We start from the raw sequence: 23,431 nt of genomic DNA, 5'->3' as shown, positions 1-23,431 counted from the left end.
TCCCTGGGACAGGGGGATGGATGACCCCGGCCACTGCTGACACCCCTTGCATGCATCAGGGCCTTGGGTCTGAGCGCTCTAGCAGAAGTCTGACTGTGGGGCTTCTGTGATCTTTAAACTTCAGTGGACAGGGCAGAGTTTGGCATCGAATTCTAGGTCAAGCTGTCCAACTGGCTGTAAGCTTCCCGAGGAAAGGGAAGGGTACTGAAGCTGTCTCCCCTGGGCCTAGATCAGTGCAACTCAGAGCATGCGCTGCAGCTCATGCCCGTCTGCAAAATGTTGTAAGCTGTGGGCAATGAGAGAAGCCTAGGAATTAAGAGAACAGCTTCAGAAATTTTAATAGAGGGCGCCTGGGTGGCTCAGTCCTAGGCATCCCCTCGGGTTAGGATCCTGGGCTCCCCTGGGTGGCGCAGCGGTTTAGCGCCTGCCTTTGGCCCAGGGCGCGATCCTGAAGATTCGGGATCGAATCCCACGTCAGGCTCCCGGTGCATGGAGCCTGCTTCTCCCTCTGCCTGTGTCTCTGCCCCTCTCTCTCACTGTGTGCCTATCATAAGTAAATAAAAATTAAAAAAAAAAAAAAAGGATCCTGGGTTCCTGGGATGGAATGCCTTTAGGTTCCCTACTGGGCGGGGAGTCTGCTTCTCCCTCTGCCCTTGTCCCCTGCTCATGATTTCTCTCATTCTCTCGGATAAATAAATGCAATCCTTTTTTAAAAATGAAATTTCGATAGAAATCTGATATTGCTGAAACACCAGAGCAGCATCCAGTTTGGGTTTCACTTTAGTCATTTTTAAAATGTTCGGTTTTTTAGTGATTGTGCGTGTGTTTGTAAGAATTGATCTGCCCCAGACTGGGGGAAAACAACCGGGTCCTTCACATCTCCAGTTTGAGACTGTATTTATTTGAGAGCGAGTGAGTGGCAGAGGGAGGCCCACGCAGGGCTGGATCCTAGGACCCTGGGATCACAACCTGGGCAGAGTGCAGAGGCCCACGGGGCTGAGCCACGCAGGCAGGCATCGCAACACATCGCTAGTTGGAAAAGCACTGTTACCTCTGCTTGGTAACACTAAAAGCCATTTTAAAGCCATGGAAAGAGCCAAAAGAGGGTAGAATGAGAGCGGTCTCGTCTGTGCTGCTTGCAAAAGTCAGCCCCAGGTCGCACTCCGGGTGTGTCGCAGCATTCCTTTATGTCTCTTCAGGACCGCAGCCCCAGGCCCCAGCCCACCGGGACCCTGAGCCTGGGGCTTGGGGTTCCCCCGCGCAGCCCCGGGGTCGCGGCCCGCCGCCTGCCGTAGCGCAGGCCGAAGACGTTCCAGTTGTAGGCGGGCAGGTCCGCGCCCCGGCGGGCGGGCATCAGGTGGCGCTGGGGGGCGCGCGGCGGGCTCCGCTCCCAGGGGGCCGGGAGGGCCTGGGCTCCCAGCCGCTGGCCTAGGGAGAGCCACGAAGAGGCTGCGGTGAGGCGGCGCCCGGGCAAGGCTCAGGAACCTCTGCTCCATCCCTTCCCCGCCCGCCTCGACCGGGAGGGCACAGGGCCCCAGGCCCCGCACCACCCCACCACCCGCAGGAGCATCCTGGCCCAGACGGTGAGGCCACTGGCTCCTCTCTCTTTCAACATAGCTTCGGTCTCAAGGGTTCTCCACAATGATCTGAAATATCTTTTCTGTGGCATGACTTCCCTCTTGGAGGCGAACAGGGTAGAGGTTGGAAATAAGCCTGCAATATTTGCTGGACACTCGGCTTTACTGCTCTTCCTGGCTCCTTGCCTGTCCCGGCCTCTCTGCATCAGGCTCCCCCACGGGACTGCGCTCCCTGGGGCGGGGCAGAGCCAGGTTCATGCAGCTCCATCTCTGAGTTCTTGAAACAGTGACCTGAATGTAGTAGGGCCTCAAATGCTTATTAAATATGTCAAACCAGATGAAAAGCTTGCAGCTACAGAAACGAGAATAGAACTAGGAACACTGTGCCCCACACCCGGCAACAATGACTGTGGCCCCTAATAAGCTACAAAAGGACTCGGTGAAGAATAGGAAATGATCTGGGTCACCCTAACCTGCTCACCTCCCCACTGTAGGTATAATCTCTTTCCTTCCCGCTGGGGGCTAACAAGACTAATTTGGAAGGCACTTCATATGCAAAAGGCTTGTTAAATTCACTATAATTTTTGGCAGTAAAATAGTGCAACTAGCTCTGAGTAGACAAGAACCCCAGCCAATTGTGGCACGAGATTAGTGGAAATGAGGCCTGCTGTGTGAGTGGGTGTGTGTTGAGGGGGGGTAGTTGGCTTTGAGCCTGCCCCTCAGGGCCTTGGCATACTTTGCAGGAGTGTGGGCATGGTTCAGAATTATTGCTAATCTCCTAGAATGCCCCTCCAGCCTGCTTAGGGCCAGGGAGGGATGACGAGGGGGGTGTGTGTATTCTCTTTGCTCTGGGATAGCTTATGGGCTTGACGATTCCTATGGGTAGAGGGTATGCTCCGAGTTGCATACCTAGAGGAACTGTGGGCCAGAGAGGCAAAGCTACAAGCTAGTTTGCCTAGGATCTGCCCTTTGGTTTAGGTCGTTTTTTTTTTTTTTTTTTTCCAATTTCCCCAGAAAGGGTCTGAGATTACTGATAAAAGAAACATGCATAGGGATCCCTGGGTGGCGCAGCGGTTTAGCACCTGTCTTTGGCCCAAGGCGCGATCCTGGAGACCCAGGATCGAATCCCACATCGGGCTCCCGGTGCATGGAGCCTGCTTCTCCCTCTGCCTGTGTCTCTGCCTCTCTCTCTCTCTCTCTCTCTCTCTCTCTCTCTCTGTGACTATCATAAATAAATAAAAAAAAATTTAAAAAAATAAAAAAAATAAAGAAACGTGCATAGTAAATTCCTTCCCAAGGGATCTGCTCAGACAGGTGGTTGGCGTAGAGCAGAGAAAACACAGTGTGAGAAGACCACGAAGGAGCTACGAAGGTTTAGGTTAACAAGCACCTAAACCTAGGTGAGCTCACTGATGTCCATAAGGAGCAGTAAGCCATCCCTTACCTGCAAGATTAATGGGGCCCCTAAATAAGTTGCATGTACTAGCCTTAAATGCAGTGTTAAACTCACATCAACAGACTAGCCTCACTTTGAAAAATATGGTAACCCTCATTTTCTAACAACTCATGTGCTCCCTCCCATCCTCTCCCCAGAAAATGCATACCTGCAGGTCCAGGAGTCTCCATGGGTGCCACCTTTTCTAATGTCTCCCTGAAGGAAGTGGCACAGAGGAGAAGCATTAGCTGCCAAGAAACCAGGGAGTTCATCCTGGTGAGATGATGCAGGTGCTGGCAGTGTCCTGAGGCTGAGACGGAGGGAGAGAGAATTAAGTCAGGTGCACGGTGTGGGCTGGGGGCTGGGGCAGAGCCCAGCGTGGAGAGGAAAGCGCCCGAGTGGGGGGCAGTGTGTGGCAGTGAGGAGGAGGGAGTGAAGGCAAGCAGGGCAAGGCGTTCCACTGGGCAAGTGCCCTGAGGTCCGGATATTTTCAGGGTAGGGGTGGGGCGCTGGGAGCTCCGTGCTGGGCCCTGTACATATCCTGGACTTCAGTGACCAACCCTCCTGTTAGACCGCACCTTCCTGAACCTGGCCCAGCTCCCTCCTGCTGCAAAAGACACTTCAGTCCTTTCCTATTTCAAGAAAAAAAGGAAAAAAGAGGCAAGCGTCGTGTTCTTTTTCATAACCCTTGAGGACTGTCGTTAAATTGTCTTATTGTCTGTAATACAAGGAAGAGAAAAAACTTTCCCTGATTTATCCGGTCAATTGTCTCCTTGTTCTATTCAGCGCGGGCTCCAAGAAGATTGGATCGACCTCCTGCTTTGGGCTGCTGCCGTGGGAGCTGCTTACCCTGACTCTCACTACATCCCCTTTGCCTTCCCTCTTGGGCCCCGCCCCCACCCCAGCTGCCTCCCAAGTTGAATTTCTCTTTGAAAAAAGTCGTCAGGCACTTTGAGATTGTCCAACAAACATGAGTAAAGACCAACTGATGGGGAGGCAGGTCCAAAGGCTGGACAAAAAGGATGCGGGCCAGAGCCACTGTGGTCCAGGAGGGCAAGTGGGGGAGGGTGGGGCTCTCATGGATGCTCATCAGCTGCTAATGATTGCTCAGCCCTGTCCATACCTTTGTTCTTGCCCCTACCACCATTCCTCTCCAGGACCTGGGCACGGGGCAGAGAAGAAGACTGTCCAAATAGGATCAAGAACACTCAAATCTGGCCCCAGCTCTGGTCCCCTCCCTGTGGGATGTGAGAAAGTCACCCCCATCTCTGGATCATATTGCTCCTCTGTGAAATAAGAGCATTGTGTCAGACTGGCCACCGACTATCCCCTCAGATAGTCTCTTTTCCTTACAGACTTTGATTCTGTGACCCTGAAACCCAGACAAGGCTTTCTGCACTCAAGGAGGAAAGGCGGGCTCAGTCTGTTAGAGCATGAAACCATTTGTTTTATGGCTTCAAACCATGGGAGCGCAGGGTCCAGGTCAGTTCGGAGATCATTCCTGATCCCAGCGCCAACTAGGAGCTCTGCTAGGCGCTAGGGGCCCAGGCTACTAGGACACAGCCTTGCTTGTTCCCAGCCCCTCCCCAAGACGTAGCTCAAGAAATTGAGTCGTCTTAGGTGACCGTTTCACAGTAACACCGGCAGCGATAGGCTGGAGGCGTCCGGTACCCAGGGAGCTCTGAGAGCCCATGGGAGCTCTTCCTGGAGCGGGGGCAGGTGGGTTTGAGCTGAGTTTCTGAGCCCTGGTCAGCCGCATGAATACAAGGATTAGGAAGGCGTTTCCAACAGGGGCTGGGCGTGGAGGGGACCCACAGGCCCCGCAGCCTGCCGGAGGGCAGAGCTTCGCTGGAGAGAAAGAGAGCAGTGAGGTGGAGGAGTGCCTCACGCCAGAGTAGGCTGAGCCCGGGGGGAATGTGCGTTGCATGGCAGGTGGAGCACCACGGCTGCTCTGCGGGAGCAGGGGGGGCGAAGGGGGGCAGGCTGTGTGGTTCCAGGTTCGGGTCCTTGCAAGCTCCTCCCACCCGTAGCACCTCCTCCTCAGAGATACCCAGGTGAGAACACACACACACACACACACACACACCCACACACACCCATCCCCCCAAGTCTTAGTTTACTTTCTAGCGCAGAAGCATCTAGCACACGTGCTAGAGTTGAACTGTTTGGAAAAGACCCATCGACTTTCAGAGAGGCTGGTCTGCTGTGGACAATTCTGGCGCTCCCGGCCCAGGCTTTAGACCTAGTGAGTAATAGATTCCAGGTGTGGGGGGAAAGGTTGTGAAGGGAGGCGGCTTCCTTCCTGGGGCACCTCCCGGTCTTTAGTGGGGGGTAGGGGGGGGGCTAGTGTGTAGGGGCTCTTCTGTTAGCTTTGTACTTGCCGTCTAGAAGTTGGGGGAACTTCTCAGAGGAGTCCTATGGAGCCCCTGAGCCCTGAGGGTTCCCCAGCTCCCTCCAGAAGCTCCTGTGCCTCTGATCCCAGCCAGAGCTCACTCACTGCTTTTATTCCTTCCACAGTAAGGGATCCCCAAGGTCCTGGTTTGATAGATGCCAGTCAGGCTATTCACTGAGACATCCCAGATTAATCTGGCCAACCCGATAATCAGGAAAGATCAGCACCCCCTTTGCCTACCCAGGATGTGTCTGTCAGTCTTAGAACTAAATTCCAGCTCCCGTGCAGGGAGCCTCCCTGGGGCTGGGCAGACCCCCCTCCAGTGTGGGTGCCCCCATGCGCCTACCTTGGCTCTGTCCAGCGGGGTCAGAGCTCCGTGGGGTCTCCAGGTGCTCCTGGGGTCGGTGAACACCCACAGACAGGGGAGCTGGGCTCACCAGTGGTCTGATCGCGTCCCTCTTATAGAGCCCAAGGGTGACGTCTCCAGGCACAGGCCCACCGCTCCTCCTCCTCCCCCTCAGGCCCCTCGGAGAGCACAGCGTTGCCTGCCTCCCACCGCCTGGCTCTCAGGACTGAAATAAGCCTCTTTCTCTCCCTCCAGAAACCCCTCAGGGCTGGTTTTCTGATTCCCACCTGTCTTTCCATCCTCCTCACCCCCTCACCCCAGACCCACTTAGCTGGAGACCCATTCTGCCCCACAGGACAGGAAAATGGACTATTTGAGGGGGAGAGGTGGGGGCTGTTGCTCTCCCCACCAGAGGTGCAAGTACCCGTGAGAAGGGAAGAAGGGAGCCTATGAAGGGGACAAAGGGGAGGGAAAGGCGGGTCTGACCTGGGGGGGAGGGGCTAGGGAACCAAAATAAAGTGGCGGCTCCAGCAGGTGGGTGTACCTGGGAAATGCCGAGAACCCAGAGCCGACTTTCGGGTACAGCACCTGACACTGCTGCTCCTGGGCCCCGCAATCTCTGCAGACCTTGCTTGGAAGGCAGCCACGGGCTTTCCTTTGTGCCTTCGGCACCCGCTCCTGTCCTTCGTGTAGACACAGATGTTTACTAAGTGTGTCACTGCAAGGTACTCTGGTCTCCTTCCTGGGCCTGCAAGAACACTCTTTACCCTGGGCCGAGGGGTTCCCCAGGAGTGAGGATGTCCCCTCCATCAGGCTTGGGCTCTTTGAAGGCAGGGGCTATGTCTGCACCTTCAGACAGGAAGCTCTCTCACGTGGGTGCCACCTGGGGACGGGGGTGTTATGCAGACAGCCAGTTAATTAATGGTTGAGTAGTGTTTCCCACCAGTATGCAGGCTTGATACCCATCACTTGTCTGATGCCCGTGGCTTAACAGGGTTTACACACATATTATCTCGCTCATTAAGCCTGTTAACCACCAGGATAAAAATGCTAGCCTACAAGAGCAGGCCTGCCCCTCACTCCGTGGGATGCTGTGTCGGCCTGCCCCGAGCCAGGGACCAGACTCAAGAGGCTAGAGACAGTGACTTCGAGTCTCAGACACACAGCTTGGCGATTTAATCTTTGCTTTCCTCCCAGAAATACAGGGCAGGATATGATACCAGCCCCAGTCTGGTCTTGGTGTCCACACCTGCCCCCCACCTCATCTCTGCTGTCAAACATGCCCACAGCCTTTTGAGGTGACTTGGGGATCTGAGGTCAGTCATTTAACTCTGTCCTTCCGTCTGGACTTGGAGAGGTCTGAGTATGATGGGGGAGATGAGTCAATGCAGGGTCGGGGCGGCCCCCATTTCCTTTCCAGCCCCCTCGACCAATGATCCAAGTTCAAGGAGCTCATCCCTGCTGTTCAGACCATTGAGCTGGTGCCCTGAAGCCTCCGGAACAGCTGTGGGAGCCAAGAATCATTACTTTAGACAAAGAGTGAGGAGCACACTCCATATCCATCTAGGTTATTGTGGAGCGGGCCCTCAGAGCTGGGGGCGGTACCAAGTGCAGACAGAGAGAGGAGGCCAGGGGTGAGCCAGCTGGCTGCAGGGCCCTTCTCGAAGGGCTCTATTCTGTCAGAAAATATGCTTTAGGGAAAGGGAGGGAGGGGTGAGGCCTGGGGACCACTGCCCCACGCCTGCCCCAAGGACAGCAAAGCACCTGCTTCTGCTGTCACTGGCTGTCAGACATCCTCTCTGTGCGTGGGGCACAGACTCAGCCAGCTCCCCCGAAATCTCTAGCACTTTCTGGCTGGGTCACCTAGGCTCTCTGACTCTGTTTCTTTGGCTCTAATAAGGAGCTATGAATAGCCACTTTCCTCTACACCCACGCCCAGACACAACGCTCCCACATCCCCTCTCCTCATCTGCTCTTGTCAAGTGGAGGAGAGGGTGTGGGGGAGGGGAAGAGGAGCCCAAGATGGTCAGCCTGGGGAAAGGAGCTTGGGGGAGATGGGGAAGGGTCCACAGCACAGGGGCAGCTGTCTCAGCGGGGCCCCCCACCCCAAGGCCACCACCAAGCCACATGCAAAATCCACTTACCACACTCAGGAAGGGGATGTCAGAGGCATTGCCCAGGAAGCCAAAGACGACAGGGAAAAAGCCCCTAAGAGCAGAGGGTGGGGAGAGGGGTCAGCGATGGCCTCGGGGGAGAGGGGAGGGCATTTGGGCTGAGGTGCACCCAAAGGCTCCAGCTTTGGTTCCCAAGAAGGGGGGCCCCCGGGGCACACCAGGAGCAGGCTTGGTTCTGCACCCCTGGTTTTGGGGAGGCAATCCTGCGAAGTGGTCAAGAATAAAGGGACTGGGGCCAGGCTCCTTGGGTTTAAATCTTGGCTCTACCATGTACTGGTGTCATATAAACTTGGGCAAATTCCTTAACTTCTCTGTATCTCAGCTTCCAGCTGTAAATGACGCTAATAATAATAGTGTCTACATCATAGGGCCTTATGTAAAGAAATCTGGGGGAGCTGTTGCTTGTGCTACTCTGACGGAGTTTGCCTCCCTGGACTGGGTGTGCACCACCTGCTGCAGGTCTCAGGGGCTGCAGGCACAGGGGGCCACTGGAGGCTGTGCTCCCCACACGCCGCGGCATCCCCGTGCACGCAGCCACCCTGTGCTCTTGGCACCCCCACGCTTATCAGACACACCCTGGCAAGGCCTGCCAGGCACATAAGTGGGATCCTTCAAAGGGCTTGGAGCCACTGAGGTCGGCATGCGGAGTGAGCCCCGTGTGTGGAGAGGCGACAGGCGACAGGGTTAGAAATTTGGATTCTGGCTGAGAATCCTTTCCTTGGGCTTCGTTTCCTGAGGTTCGCCGGCATCTCTGACCTCCCTTACAACTCCGATTTTGGCGATTTTTGACAACGGTGCTGTTGTCAGGGTTGTCTAGGTTTGCTGTTGGTTTGAACAACTGAATCTGCAGTGGCCGCACTCATGCATCTAATCTCTTGATATATGGTCACTATTGTCAGAATTTGTCTTCTCAACTAGGTTTCAAGTTCCTCAGGAAGTTTCTCCCTATTTAGCGCCACATTCCTACACCTAGCTCTGCATTTGGCATATGCACTAGGTACTTTTTATGTTTTTGACTATCTGAATAAATGACTGAATGATGACAGTTTTAAGTATTAAATAAGTGGATGGCAGAGCTTGTGTGAGAAGATTTAGTTTCTTGAAGCCACATTGTATGATGTCTAGGAGGTCTGGGGCATTCAGGCTAATCAAGGTCTTTTCAAGGCTGCACTGAACAAATGGAGGGTCCTGACCCCAGCTCCTTCCCATGATTCCACAAGCCATGCTTCTTCTAGCTCCCCCTCATCCCTGTCCCCAGAGACACTGGGAGTCTTGCCTCCCTCGCCCCTCCTTCCCCAGCATCCTTTCTTTTCCTTAAACACCTTCCAGTCTCCTCTGAAAGCCTGCCTGTCCCCAGGGCCTGTCTTGGGTCCTGCTTCCTCTAAGATCCCTCCTGGCCCTGGCAGTGGCCATACATCTTCACTGACTTCTGATTAGCTTTTCAGCAGGCCAGGCTGCCACCGGCCAGGCCGAGGCATGTGGGGCCAGCAGCCAGGCATGCCTGCATCCATCCCAGATCCTCTGCTTACTATTTGTGAGACCTTGGGCAGGGGACAGCCCCTCTGAGCTGGTGTCCTTATCTATAGAGAGCAGTCAAGCAGGAGGTTGTAGAGATGGCCTTGGGGCATGAGAGGCCAGGGGAGTGCTAGTTCACTGTCCTTCCTCTCTGCTGGTCAACTTGAAGGCAGGCCCTGTGTCCCCTCTTTGGGGACAGGTAACCCCACAGGTGCTTAATGTTTGCTGATGGATGGGCCGATTCCCCTGATTTGTCCTTTATCCCGCTCTTGAAAGGGTCTTTCTAAGGGTCTGCCTGATGTCCCACTTGCCTTTTCAATCCTTCCATGGCTCCCATCTGCAGGATAAAGTCCCAGCTTCTGCACACCCTGCGGGTTGTGCTGCCCAAACCTAGTGGGGTGATCTCAGCTACTCAGGGGCCCTGATGGGCTCATCCAGGAAAAGGAGACCTGCACTCACTTGAAGAGGCTTAGAAATCCATAGGTTTCCAGTAACATGCCCAGGAGGGGCCAGCGGAGAAGCACGATGACCACACCCCCCAAGAAGAAACTGGTCCCTTTGAGCTTGTGCCTCTGGAAGAAGAAGGAAAAGGTCTTCCTCAGGCCGATGATGAGCAAGAGGCCGGTCAGGAACAGTAGCTGCGGGGAGGGAGGGAGAGAAGCATGAGAGCAAAGCCAGCACCTGCCGTGGGGTTGGGGGGCCAGGCCTGGCGCCCCACATCAGACGTGGGGCAGGACTTTCTAACTCTTCAAGGAGAGACACACTAGAAAGGGTGACCCCACGGTGTGGCAACGTCCCAGAGCCTTGAGTAATTTCTGCTTGTTAGGAGCAGAGCTTCCCAGAGATAGGGGTGGACAAGGAGAACTCTGCTCTCCAGCTGCTCACCCAATTCAACCTAACTTCTTGGATCCCAAGCACTTTTTCATAACATGATTTCACTTCTCATCACGCCTCACAAAGAAGGCGGGATGGATAGATTCTCTCCATTTTACAGAGGTGAACCCTGGGGTGTATACAGGTTAGGCAGCCGTACCCAGAGTCACACGGAACCATCGGGGCTCCACTGTCTGGCCAGGCTCTGTCTTCAGCTTGGGTCCTAAGGGTCTCTCAGGAGTGCCTAGGTGGAACACTCTGGTTTCCTTCCAGCATGTTCCATGCCTTCTCTCCCTTTCTCTATACCTTTTCTCTTGCTGTTCCATCTGCCTGGAAAGGCTTCATCCCCCTTCACACCCATTTATTTTCTAAATTCCTTTTCATCCTTCTCCAACTGGGCATGCTTTCTTTCCTTCAGGCACCTTGTTTTATATGAGATGTGTTTATCTTACTGTGACTTTATAGCTGCCCCTGCCTTCTTTCCTGGTCATGTCTGTTCATGTTATGTCCCTGGCCCTAGATAAGGGTATTCCATTGGCAGGGATGGCAGCCGATTCATCTTGATACCTGTGGGGCCTCACCCAGAGCTTCCCACGAGAATCCACATCCTCAGATTCTCTGTGCCCAGCACACCTCACTGTCCATCCCCAGACACCCTCACCTGCCTGGACTTGATGTTGTTGACCCCTGGATGGGCACAATCCGAATGAACTTGGGACTGGCCTCCCAGGCAGTAGAGACCTCAGGTAGGTTGGTGAGGGGAGGTATGCAGGCTGGGGGACTCACGTTTCCGAAGGCCAGGAGCACCGAATCAAAGTACAGGAGTATTCCAAAGAGGATGAAGAAGATGCCGAAGCCAGTGGTACCCACACCAATCTCTGCAATGGGCAAGAAGGTTGGGGTGGGGTGGACTTTGAGGAGCAGGTTGGGATGCTGGAAACTTCCCCCACTGCCACTGGACAGCTGCCCCCCGGGGGGTGGGGGATGAGGTGGTCCCATTTCCACCCAGGATTCTCAGCTTCCATGCTGGGGGAGGGTAATGGGATGGGAAGGGAAAGGAAGGGCAGACACAGATTTAGGTTTCGCACCGGCACACTGCTGGTCAGTTCTGTGGCATCCTGTCCTCACCATGGCTCTGTGAGGTTGCTAGTGCTTCCCTTACTGCTTTTTATTTGCAGCTGCCTCTTGTTTGCAAATGCTACATTGTCCAGATAATGGCCAGGGTTGGGTCTCTGTGGTCCTCTCTGGTCCAACTCATGCCCAGGCAGGTGGGCGCCACTCACAGCTCAGGACTATCAGCCCCGAAAAGGCTTAGAACTGCCCAGCTGTCCTGCTCAATTTCTTTCTCTTTTCTTTTCTTTTCTTTTCTTTTCTTTTCTTTTCTTTTCTTTTCTTTTCTTTTCTTTTCTTTTCTTTTCTTTTCTTTTCTTTTCTTTTCTTTCTTCCTTCCTTCCTTCCTTCCTTCCTTCCCTCTTTCTTTCTTTCTTTCTTTCTTTCTTTCTTTCTTTCTTTCTTTCTTTCTTTCTTTCTTCTTTCTTTCTTTCTCTTTCTTTTTTTCTCTCTCTCTCTTTCTTTCTTTTTATTAATTCATGAGAGACACACACACACAGAGAAAGAGAGGCAGAGGGAGAAGGAGGCTCCATGAAAGGAGCCCGATGTGGGACTGGATCCTGGGACCGTGGGATCATGCCCTGGGCTGAAGGCAGATCCTCAACCACTGAGCCACCCAGGGATCCCCTTCTCAGTTTCTGAACAGGTTTGCCCTCCTAGACAACTCTTCACACTGTGTGCTTCCTTCTCTAAATGCCCCGGTTCCCAGCTTTCAGCTGATGACATTTCACACTTGGTTGGAAAAATGGAATGTGCTCACCTGGGAGTGTGTACCCCAGCGTCACATTCTGTACCTCCCCTCCCGCCGTGGCCCACTCCCCGCCCCCCATCCTTATGCCCCTGGGGTTCCTCTGATGTCAGTCCCGTGACTGGGCAGTTCTGCACCAGGTTGGACCCACAGCGACAGCGCCCCATCCCACTTTGTAGCGTGTGGTTTTGCTTTATGTCTCAGGGCAAGTTCTGAAGCTGCAGGAGTTTGCTGAGAGCTAGCAAGCACAGCTTACAAGGGCAGGATATTAGGGATCCCTTTTTTGTTCAAGGGCTACATCTTTGACATATTTTTTAAAATTTTTATTTACTTATGATAGTAACAGAGAGAGAGAGAGAGAGAGAGAGACAGAGAGAGAGGCAGAGACTCAGGAGGAGGGAGAAGCAGACTCCATGCAGGGAGCCCAACGTGGGACTCGATCCCAGGACTCCAGGATCGCGCCCTGGGCCAAAGGCAGGCGCCAAACTGCTGCGCCACCCAGGGATCCCCATCTATGACATATTGACACATATTTCAGATTGCTTCCCCCAGGGAGAGTAGTAACAATAACAGGATATGAAGTTGCTTTTTTTCTGAAACCCTCTCCATCACACAAAATGGTCAATTCTTATTTATCTTTGCTACTCTGATAGTCAACAAATGACCATTCATTGGGCCGCTTCATTTTTAAATTGAATTACACTCCCACTTTAAATGGTGATAAAATATACATCAAATTTAGCATCTTAAGCATGTTTAAGTGTACACCCAGTAGTGTGAAGTACATTCACATTGTTGGGCAACCGTCACCACCGTCCATCTCCAGGACTCATCATGCAAAACTGAAACTCTGTCTCCATAAACACTGACTCCCCATTCTCTCCTGCCAGCCCCTGGCAGCCACCACTCTGCTTTCTCTTTCTATGATCTGACTTCTCTAGGTAGCTCATCTGGGAATGAGACAGTGTTTTCATGTGACTGGTTAACATTACTTAGCACAACGGCCTCAAGGGTCATTCACGCTATAGCATGGATCATAATTTCCTCCTTTTTAAGGCTGAGTAATAATTCATTGTATGTTTATAAGGCATTTTATTTTCCTGCTCATCTGCGGGTGGAACTTGGATGGCTTCTACCTTTTGGCTGCTGTAAATAATGCTGCTGTGAACATGGGGAAACGAAGATCTTTTCAAGATTCGGCCTTCACTTCTTTTGGGTATATACCCAGAAGTGGGATTGCTGGATGATACAGTAGTTCTATTTTTAAGTTTCTGAGGGGCCTCCATGCTGTTTTCCAGAGCAGCCACACCAGTTTACGTTCCCACTAACAGGGCACAAGGATTCCAATTTCTCCACATCCTCACCAACATTGTTTTTTGTTTTGTTTTTGATAGCATCCATCTTAATGGGCATGAGGTGGCATCTCATTGTGGTTTTGATTTGCATTCCTTGATGAGCGATGACGAGCTTTTTTTCATGTGCCTGTTGGCCATCTGTATATCTTTAGAGGACTCTCAATTCAAGTCCTTTGCCCATTTTAACAAGTCATTTGGGGCTTTTTTTTTGTTGTGTTGTTGAATTAGTTCTTTATATACTTTTCACTGTTGGTCATGTCCTTTGATGCAGCAAAATTTTGACTTTTGTTATACTCCAATTTAACTACTTTTCCCCCAGTTGCCTATATTTTTGGTTTCCAATCTAAGAAATCATGGTCAATTCCAGTGTCATGAAGCTTTTCTCCTAAGTTTTCTTTAAGAGCTTTATAGTTTTAGCTTTTACTTGGAATTAAGATAAACTTTGAGTTAATTTTTGCAGATGGTATAAAGTACAGGTTCAACCTCATTCTTTTGCACGTGGATGTCCAGTTTGCCCAACATCATTTGTTGAAAAGACTGCCATTTCCCCACTGAATGGTCTTGGTACCCTTGTTTAAGATCATTTGGCCATTTTTACCCGAGTCTATTTCTGGGCTCTCTACTCTGTCACCTTGGTCTATGTGTCTATCTCTATGATAGTCCCACACTGTTCTGATTACTGTAGTTTTGTAATAAGTTTTGAAATCAGGAAGTGTGAGACCTCCAACTTTGTTCTCTTTCCAGATTGTTTTCACTATTTGAGATCTCTTGTGGTTCCATATGCATTTTGCGATGGATTTTTCTATTTCCACAAAAAATGCCTTTGGGATTTTGATAGAAATCACACTGAAGCCGTGGATTGCTTTGGGTGGTACTGACATTTTAACAATATTAAATCTTACAATCCATAAACAAGGGATGCCTTTCTATTTATTTGTGTCTTTTAAATTTTTCTTCAGCAACATTTAGTGGTTTTCAGTAAGTCTTTTGCCTCCCTGGTTAAATTTGTTCCTAAGTATTTTATTCTTTTTGATGATTTTTAAAAATATTTCTATTTATTTGAGAGAGAGAGAGAGAGAGAGTGAGAGACAGACTGAGCAGTGAGTCAGATTGAGAGGGAGAAGTAGACTCCCCACTGAGCAGGGAGCCCACGCAAGGTTCAATCCCAGGACCTGGGATCATGACCTGAGCTGAAGGCAGATGCTTAATCAACTGAGCCACTGAGGTGCCCCTCTTTTTGATGGTATTTTTATTTTTATTTTTTGTTTTTTGATGGTATTTTTAAAAAAGATTTTATTTATTCACAAAAGACAGAGAGAGAGACAGAGACATAGGCAGAGGGAGAAGCGGGCTCCCTGTAGGGAGCCTGATGCGGGACTCAATCCCAGCACCCTGGGATCACTCCCTGAGCCAAAGGTAGATGCTCAACCACGGAGCCACCCAGGTGCCCCATCTTTTGGATGGCATTATAAATGGAATTCTGTTGCCTTCTTTGAAAGAATTACTGATGATATTGTATCACTTCAAGTTTACATTGTACAGTTTTGCAACTTACTTTATCTACTTCATATAGCTAGAATGCTTTATTTTCTTTTTATTATAAATGATATGGTATGATATGTTAAGAGTGTCTTCTTAGAATACAACATGTATAACTTTATTTTTTTTTTAAGATTTTATTTATTCATGAGAGACACAAAAGGAGAGAGAGGCAGAGACACAGGCAGAGGGAGAAGCAGGCTCCATACAGGGAGCTCGATGTGGGACTCGATCCCGAGACTCCAGGATCAGCCCTGGGCCAAAGGCAGGCACTAAACTGCTGAGCCACCCAGGGATCCCCATGTATAACTTTATTAAAAATGACTTAATTTTTAGAAGCATCCAGCTGGCTCAGTCAGTGGAGCATGCGACACTTGATCTTGGAGTCGTGAGCTTGAGCCCCACGTTGGGTGTAGAGATTACTAAAACATAAACTTTAAAAAATGGCTTACATTTTAAAAATTAAAGTTGGCTTAATTTTTTTTAAGGGAACATATAGGTAATTTTTATTTTTTGATTTATTTTATTAAAAAAAATTTAAAGAATATTTTATTTATTTATTTGACAGGGAAAGAGAGAGAGAGCACAAGCAGGGGGAGCTGCAGAAGGAGAGGGAGAAGCAGGCTCCCCACTGAGCAGGGAACCCAAGAGGGGCTCGATCCCAAGACTTGGGGATTGCAATCTGAGCCAAAGGCGACACTTAACCAATGAGCCACCAGCCACCCCATATAAGTAATTTTTAAAGAAAAAACTTTTACTGGACTCATTAACTAACATCTTAGAATTGGTCCTCACAATACCTACGGAATTAGTATTGTTGCCATGCTTTTATAGACAGTTGTAAAAGGTTGTTAAAAGTCTGGTTGTTCAGAGGCAGAATGTAAAAATATAACAAAAACAAAATCTTTGAGACTAGACTTAACTGGCAAAGTTCTGTTTATAATGGAAGGAAAATGAAACAACACTATTCCCTTCATTTTTTATAATCTGTTACTGTACAGATTTTAAGAGTATTAGGATCAGTTTCAGTACAGAAATGAGGCCAAAGGATTTATTTAAAAGAATCATTAAAAACATAGAGATGAGATTAAGGGCTCCTGGCTGGTTCAGTCAGTAGAGCATGTGACTCTTGACTTCGGGATCAGAGTTTGACCCCCACGTTGGGTGTAGAGGTTAGTTAAAAATAAAATCTTAAAAAAAAATAAGGATGAGACTTATCATTCAAATTACAGACCAAAACCTCATTTAACACATAGTACAGAAAAATGTGCCAGTCTCACTGGGTCTCCCTTTTGGCAGAACTGGATTTTGTTAGGACCCAAGGCAACATCTTCTCTCTCATCACATCATCCAGCTGCCCAGACTCCATCTTCTATGGCTGATTCCTCTTTTTTTCTGACAAACCTCTGTGATCTATAAAGATTTGTTTCCTACGTTTACTTCCCAGTAACACCTGCTTGAATTACAGGCCCTAGAACCCAGGACACCAAGCAGAGTATAGACTTTTTGGTCATTATAAAGGTTGCATTATCTTTCCATATTGCATGATTTTTTTTTTTTAAATCCTCAAACACACTAAGTTGAGGATCTCAGAGCCCAACTACTTTATCACGATAATTTTACATAGGCTAGGATATAGTGGAGGAAGACTGCAACCCTGCTTCTTTAATCTGAATAGCAAAATTTTAAGTTTTTATGCCTGTTTTAAAAATACTTGTTGGGACACCTGGGTGGCTCAGTGGTTGGGCATCTGCCTTTGGGATCGAGTCCTGCATTGGGCTCTCTGCATGGAGCCTGCTTCTCCCTCTGCCTGTGTCTCTGCCTCTGCCTCTCTCTGTGTATCTCTCATGAATAAATAAAATCTTAAAAAAAATAAATAGAAGTACCTGTTACTAGCTTGCACCTGCCATAAAAATACACCATCGATTCTCATTCTGATGATATGACCTTCCCTTCTATCTCCTTTTGTAAATGTTTTAGTGTGGAAACACAACGTGAATATCTTATTGGATTTTCTTTCTTTCTTTCTTTCTTTTTTAAAGATTTTATTTATTTATTCATAGACACACAGAGAGAGGCAGAGACACAAGCAGAGGGAGAAGCAGGCTCCATGCAGGGAGCCCGATGTGGGACTTGATTCCAGGACCCCGGGATCACACCCTGAGCTGAAGGCAGAGGCTCAGCCACTGAGCCGCCCAGGCGCCCCTTCATTTTGTTGTGTTAAAATATCCATATGCTCATCCTGTAAACATTTAAGAATAGCCTCTTGCTCATTTTGTAGAGACAGTGCAAGTTTCTCAGGTTCCCACTATGCTTTCTCTCCCGTATTCTACTATCTCCGGCAATAATGATATACTGGTCTGCATAGTTATTACTTTTCTACACTGTCCCACATTCTTTCTTAAGGGCTGGTTCAATTCCGGAATTTTCCTGTGATGGGAGCAGCCTACTGCTTTCCAGCGTTCAGTGGGAAAATTATACCGTGGACAGGAAACCTCACAGAAGAGTCACAACATGTGTTTCTCGTACCCCAGCCTCAGACTTTGCTCTGCCTCTCAATGGCAGGAGCTCTGTAGCTTCAGTTGTTACCTACTGGGGTTGCTCCTGAAGTTCTCCTTGGGGCAGCAACAGTGGCAGAGAGGGCGGGAGAGTCCATGTCCCCACGAGTGTCACAAGTGCCTGCAGCCACCTTGCCCCGGAGCCAGCCAGATGGGCAGCGCTCCCCCTGCTAGAGGTGAGCTGGAGCTGATGTGTCCTCCGTCGCTCCACCCGGTGGCATCTGCTGGGCCCCCCACCAGAGTCACTCTCCAGCCCCTATCCCCACCCTGCCAGGATGCCCTCCTCACCCTGCCTGGTAGACAGTCGCCTTCAGTGTGAACACCCTTGTCACCCGGTGGGGGCTCTGACTCCTGCTCTGGGCACCACCCTCCCCCTGCCACCTTCATGGCTTTAGGACCAAATCTGGAATGAGAAGAGGAAGGACAGGAATGGGAAGAGAAAGAGCCTTCCTTCACTTTCAAAATTAACAACAGTGAAGGGGCACCTGGGGGCTCTGTGGTTGAGCGCCTCCCTTAAGGCCCAGGTCATGATCCCAGGGTCCCGGGATCGAGTCCCACACCGGGCTCCCCACAGGGAGCCTGCTTCTCCCTCTGCCTGTGTCTCTGCCTCTCTCTCTGTGTCTCTCATGAATAAATAAATAAAATCTTAAAAAAAAATTAACAACAGTGATTAACAGTGGTTACTGCTAATGCAAATGAGCACCCTGTGCCAGGCACAGTCTAAGCACGTTGCATATATTTACTTGCATTTCGTCTTTATAATGGCCTACGAAGTTCGTTAGGTCGGAAACCCTCCTGCACTGTTAGGCCCATTTCACCGAGGGGTTAAGTCACTTGCCCAGGGCTACACAGCCAGTAGCTGGCAGAACCAGGGTTTGAACCCAGTTCTCTGGCTCCAGAAAATGTGCTTTTCAGGACGCTGGGTGGTTCAGTCGGTTAAGCGCTGACTTCCACTCAGGTCACGGTCTCAGGGTCCTGAGATCTGGCCCCACATCAGGCTCCCTGCTCAGTGAGGAGTCAGTTTGTTCCTCTGCGCCTCCCCCTGCTTGTTCTCTCTCTCTTTTCCTCAAATAAATAAAATTAAAAAAAAAAAATGCCTTAACCAACCCACTTGCACCCCCAGGCCCGTCCACAGGAATGGCCCTGGCTTTGGCCACCAACCATGTCTGAGGTCCCACATCCAATGGAAGGATGTCGGCTCTCACCTGTCACCTGGCCGCTCCCTTCTTAAAATATCCTCCCTTGGCTCCCAGGACACCGTATCCTTGACTTTCATCCTGCTGCCCAGACCACGCTTTCCGCAGCTTCTTCTTCTTTCTCTTCGTCCTGGGGTTCAATCGCTCAGGGGTTCAGCCCAAGCTTGCTTCTCGTCTCATTTTGTTTCACACGAATTCCCGCGTCTTGAGCTGTCACTCATGCGCTGACAACGTCGATATTTCCCTTTCTAGCCCATGCCTATCTTTGAGCTGCCAAACTCATACCCAGCTGCTAACTTGGCCTTTCTGCTTGGTTTTCTCTCTCCGAGGCATCTTGAACTTAACAGGTCCAAACCCAGCTGTTGGGCTTTTGTCCTTAGCCCTGCGCCCTTCTTGGTTTTCCCCAGATGAATAAAAATGTCACTGGCCGCCCTCCCCCAGCCAGCTGCTTGAGGCAGAAGCCCCAGGACCATCCTTGAGTCTGGCCCCCTGCTCCTGCCATCCCTCTTCTGTTCAGCCCACAGCTAAGTTTTATTGCCTCTTCTTCCCTAAGGTAGCTTGAAAGTGGTGCATTTCTCTGCACTCTTACTGCTCAATTCCAAGCCCATCAGCTCTTTCCTGGACTCCTACCACACTCCCCAGGGAGTCCTTCCTGTCCCTTCCCCACACTGCAATCAAGGGTCTTGGAAAGCATACAATCCAATTGTGCTGGGACACCGCTTAGGATCCTTCCTGGCTGCCCACCGGGCTTCGACTCGGTGTCCTTCCAGCCACACCTTGGCTCACAGGCCCTGCATGATGGGGCCGAGACTTGCTTGTTCATCTTCCTCTCTTGCCATCATCCCCCTTGCTTACCATACCCTCACCACATCTCCCTTCCCCTTCCTTCCTCCTTTCCTTCCCCCCCTCCCCCTTTCATCTCCCTCCCTCCCTGTCTCCTTTCCATTCCTTTATCACTGTTTCTATGATGAGCCTTCCTGCCGCAGGGCCTTTGTATATGCGGTTTCCTCTGTTATCTGCCTGAGGCACACTCATCCTTTAGGTCTTAAAGTTCCTTGGGGGAAACTGAGTCCCCTCACCATTACCTGACCTAAATCTGGTTTCCTCAGCTCTCCCTCTCACAGGATTTAGCGCACTTTGGCTTAAGAAAATGTCGGCTTGCCACCAGACTCAAGGTCACAGCTCCCTTCTCTCTATACTTTTATTCCGTAAGTCAATAGTTCCCAACTGGAGGGATGGGCAGGGCGATTCTATTCCCCAGAGGACATTTGGCAATGTCTGCAGATATTTTTCATTGTCACAACTGGGAGTGGCATCTAGGACACACCCTGCAACAAAGAATCATTCTGCTAAAAAATGTCAGTAGTAGAGAAGCTGAGAAACCATGCCCTAGGTGACCTCATGGACTCTTGTGGTCTTAAATACCATCTATATGTTGGCAATTCCCAAATTTGTCTAACTCAGGGCTCAACCTTGAGCTCCAGACTCATACCTGACTGCCTACTTGACATGTCACCTGGATGTCTGCCAGCACATCAAACTCAGTATGCCTAAAACCTAACTTGACCCTTCTAATTGCTCAGGCTAAAAATACTAGCAGATTCTCTGCTTCTTTCTCTCCCACTCACGTCCATCAGCAAATCCTTCCAGCAATTTTCTCAAAGGTGATCCAGCCTTGACCACTGCCACCACTTCATTGCCACTATCCTGGTGTTCTCCATCATGTCTCCTCCCCTCAGAACTGTCCTCCCTGCAGCTGACCCCACACCTCTGCAGCCTATTTTCAACCTGGCACCCAGAGTGATCTTTTAAAAATATGTATAAACCATATCACTCACTCACTCACTCACTCAGTTCTCTGCACAAAACCTTCCAGTTGTTTCCCATATTGTGGAGATAAAACCAAAGTTCTTACACAGCCTCATCTTTCAGTGACCTCCTGGACCTAAATTCCTACCACTCTTGCCTTTACTCATTTTGCTGCAGCCATACCACACAATAACTATACCAACACCTCAGGGCCTTTGCACTGGCTGTTCCCTCTCCTGGAACATCCCCCCCCACCCCTCCACCCCCAACAGCTGCATAGCTTTGTTTCCTTGCTTCATGTCAGTCTCTGGATAAAAGGTACCTTCTCAGCGAAGCCTTTCCATTTTTTTTTTTTTTTTTTTTTTTTTTTTTTTTTTTTTTTAGCAAAGCCTTTCCTAACCACTCTATACACCCCAGTAACCCTCCTGCCTCACTGTCCCTAGCTTCCATACCCTATTTCATGTTTGTCTGAAGGACACATCACCATCTAACGTACTATACACTAATTTCTTTATCTGTTGATTACGTGTTCCCCCACTCTGGCATGTGAGCAGGAACATATCTGTTCCCTTTCAGTGCACTGTTGTGTGCTCTACACCCAACACAGTGCTTGGCGCGTAGTGGAGACAAATTTGTTCAGTGAATGGATATTATCACCAGTTCACCGATGAGACCCTGGGCCTCAGATGCTTTAAATCACAGTTCTCCAGGCCCCTGCCAGATCTGTGGACTACCTCCCTGCCATCTCCCCTCAGAGGAAGGGGAAGGATAAGGATATTTAGCGGTGAGGGTATGGTAACTTGGGGACAGGAGTGGAGTTTAGTTTCTGGTAAGGAGTGACTGGCGGGCTCAGTCGGCAGAGCATGCAGCTCTTGATCTTGGGTGATGAGTTCAAGCCCCACGTTTGGGGCAGAGTTTACTTAAAAGACTAAGAAGGAGAGGGAGGGGGAGGGGGAGGAGGAGGAGAAGGAGAAGAAGACGCCGCCGAGGACGACGACAGCCCAAGGCCACAGTAGATCCTGAGAGTTTGTGGGGAAAATGTCTCAATGGGCAGAGCCTCCTGAGTCCACCTTTGCAGCATCCCAGATCTAAGAAGCATGATGGGGAAGGGACCAGCTTGGGGGGGCGGTGAACCTGCTGTCCCCCCCCCACCAGGCTCTGGCTACCCAGGGGTCCTGAGCACCCCCACCCACCGGAAGGTGGAAGAGCCACACCCAGTCCTGGCCCTGCTGCCCGGAGGATGCCAGCACAGCAGCTCCGAGCCTCAGGCTCCAGAGGTCGCCTTGCAGGTGTCTCCGCCCCGGCCCCCAGCCGGGAGCCTCCCGTCCAGCCTGCGCCCTCCGCGCCCCGGGCCCTCCACTCACTCTGCCACTCGCTGATGGAGATCATGCCGCAGGCTGCCTGGGGGCCTTCCCGTCGAAGTGCCACGGGGCGAGGAGCGGAGGGGGCCAGGCCTGTGCCTGCTCCAGGGAAGCTGACCCTTGGTAAATTGTGAAATGAGCCTCTGGTAAATCATTAACTCCCTCCGGCTCCAAACCCCACCTCTCCCCCTCCTGGGCTCTCTTCAGCCCGCTGGTGGCCCAGGGCACCGAGGGCACCGAGGGCAGCGGCTGCGCCTACCTGGAGGAGGCGAGGCCCACCTGCCCCCAGCGCCCCGCTCCTTGCCGACGCCGGGTCCAGCTGCCGCCGAGCTCCCCGCAGGACCCGGACGGTACAGGGGAGGGGGCCTCGGCTCCCGGGCTCCTATTCCGGTCCGACGGCGGCTGTGGGAAGCCTTGGAATCCGTGTTTCTCTTCGGAAAACTCCGCAGTTCATCCTGCAGGTGCAGCCCGCGGGCTTCGCGCTGGTACCCAGGATGGACGCCAGGGGGCGGCGGCCACTAGGCGGACCCGCTGCGGGCAGGCCCGGTCGGGGGGCTGGGGAGCTGGACCCCAAGGGGTGCGACCTCCTTCCTTTCCCCCGGCGGAGTTCAGCTTCGGATAGTGAGGTTGAGCGAGGCAGGATGCAAGATGAATTTGGGCTTGGGGCAGGGCTGGATGCTTCCAGAAGTCTGGTTCTAGTCCATCCCCCAGCTGTGTAGACAAGGGCGCATCCTTTCCTTCCTCTGTAGACCTGCAAAAAGAGGGGTGGATAGTTTCCAACCTCGTCTCCACCTCTGCAGAGCGACGGTTCTCAAACTCCGTGAGCCAGCATCCCCTCTGTAATGTCCCCTCCATCCTGAAATGAACTTTGTAGAGATGAGCAGTCTCTGCACGTCACTTAAAAAACAAAACACTAATTATAAGAAGGAAAAAGAGAATTTATGATAAAGCACGATGTCTTTCAATAAGACTTACCCAGAAGACATAAATGAAACAGGCAGATTTCTTGCACCTACTTATGAAGAATAAATATGCTTAAAATTTAAGAGGAATAGAGAACCACAGTCCTTACGTGCAAAACAAAAGCCTTTCCCTGCGCCAGCCCGAGAGAATGAGAGAGCAGTGGGAAAGGAACCCAAGAATAGAAGCTGTTGGGTAAGTAGTAACAGACCAGATTACTTGCATATGAAAAGAGAAAGAGGGAAACGGCCTCAATCAAAAGAGGCAAAACACAGCGAGGCGAGGTGGAGACAAGGAGGAGGCGCCCTGAATGCAGATGGAGCAGGTCCTCTGTGTGTGTTGTTGAAATAGCTCTCCGTGCTCCCCCCGGGCGGGCGTCATCGGACACATGCATCACTGTCTTGAAATGCTGTCGTGTTGATGCGCCGTGGAGGTGGGGTATTCCCAGCAGGCAATGGGGACTGGAGGTGGGTTGGACAGGAA

General features: G+C 51.0%; 2 protein-coding genes across 3 annotated transcripts; both read right to left on the bottom strand.

Moving 5' to 3' along the window:
- Nucleotides 1-822: 822 nt before the first annotated feature.
- KISS1 (KiSS-1 metastasis suppressor) lies at nt 823-6,739 on the bottom strand. The gene is made up of 3 exons (XM_072814728.1): nt 3,088-6,739; nt 1,802-1,929; nt 823-1,476 (listed from the first exon to the last, which is right to left on the bottom strand). Exons 1-3 carry the CDS (start codon nt 3,282-3,284, stop codon nt 1,196-1,198), a joined length of 606 nt encoding a protein of 201 aa, XP_072670829.1. The 5' UTR covers nt 3,285-6,739; the 3' UTR covers nt 823-1,195.
- A 157-nt stretch (nt 6,740-6,896) lies between these two features.
- On the bottom strand, nt 6,897-23,310 carry GOLT1A (golgi transport 1A). Of its 2 annotated transcripts, none has more exons than XM_072814460.1 (7): nt 22,964-23,310; nt 22,248-22,739; nt 21,992-22,107; nt 11,099-11,190; nt 9,899-10,011; nt 7,895-7,958; nt 6,897-7,254 (listed from the first exon to the last, which is right to left on the bottom strand). In XM_072814460.1, the coding sequence occupies exons 3-7, from the start codon at nt 22,014-22,016 to the stop codon at nt 7,216-7,218; spliced, it is 333 nt and encodes a 110-aa protein (XP_072670561.1). In that variant the 5' UTR covers nt 22,017-22,107; nt 22,248-22,739; nt 22,964-23,310; the 3' UTR covers nt 6,897-7,215. The 2 variants fall into 2 exon arrangements, with proteins under 2 accessions (XP_072670561.1, XP_072670560.1); XM_072814459.1 differs by having other exon boundaries at nt 9,899-10,077; nt 22,964-23,145.
- Nucleotides 23,311-23,431: the final 121 nt, after the last annotated feature.

Source organism: Canis lupus, chromosome 38 (assembly GCF_048164855.1).
Source record: "Canis lupus baileyi chromosome 38, mCanLup2.hap1, whole genome shotgun sequence".
NCBI lineage: Eukaryota > Metazoa > Chordata > Mammalia > Carnivora > Canidae > Canis > Canis lupus.
The sequence above is the reverse complement of the archived record's forward strand: the minus strand, read 5'-3'. Positions and strand labels throughout refer to the sequence as shown.

Bases quoted from the DNA above. Each gene is read 5' to 3' on its own strand.
- KISS1 (XM_072814728.1), bottom strand. From the start codon at position 3,284: ATGAACTCCCTGGTTTCTTGGCAGCTAATGCTTCTCCTCTGTGCCACT. The intron at 1,930-3,087 runs GTGAGTTTAACA...TCGTTTCTGTAG, and splicing joins AGTGAGGCTAGTCTGTTGAT to CTGCAAGCTTTTCATCTGGT. The intron at 1,477-1,801 runs GTCCCGTGGGGG...GAGGTTCCTGAG, and splicing joins GCCCCGCCCCAGGGAGCGCA to CCTTGCCCGGGCGCCGCCTC.
- GOLT1A (XM_072814459.1), bottom strand. From the start codon at position 22,016: ATGATCTCCATCAGCGAGTGGCAGA. The intron at 10,078-11,098 runs GTGAGTCCCCCA...CCCTCCCCGCAG, and splicing joins TGCTCCTGGCCTTCGGAAAC to CTACTGTTCCTGACCGGCCT. The intron at 7,959-9,898 runs GTGAGTGCAGGT...CTCTGCTCTTAG, and splicing joins GGATTTCTAAGCCTCTTCAA to GGGCTTTTTCCCTGTCGTCT.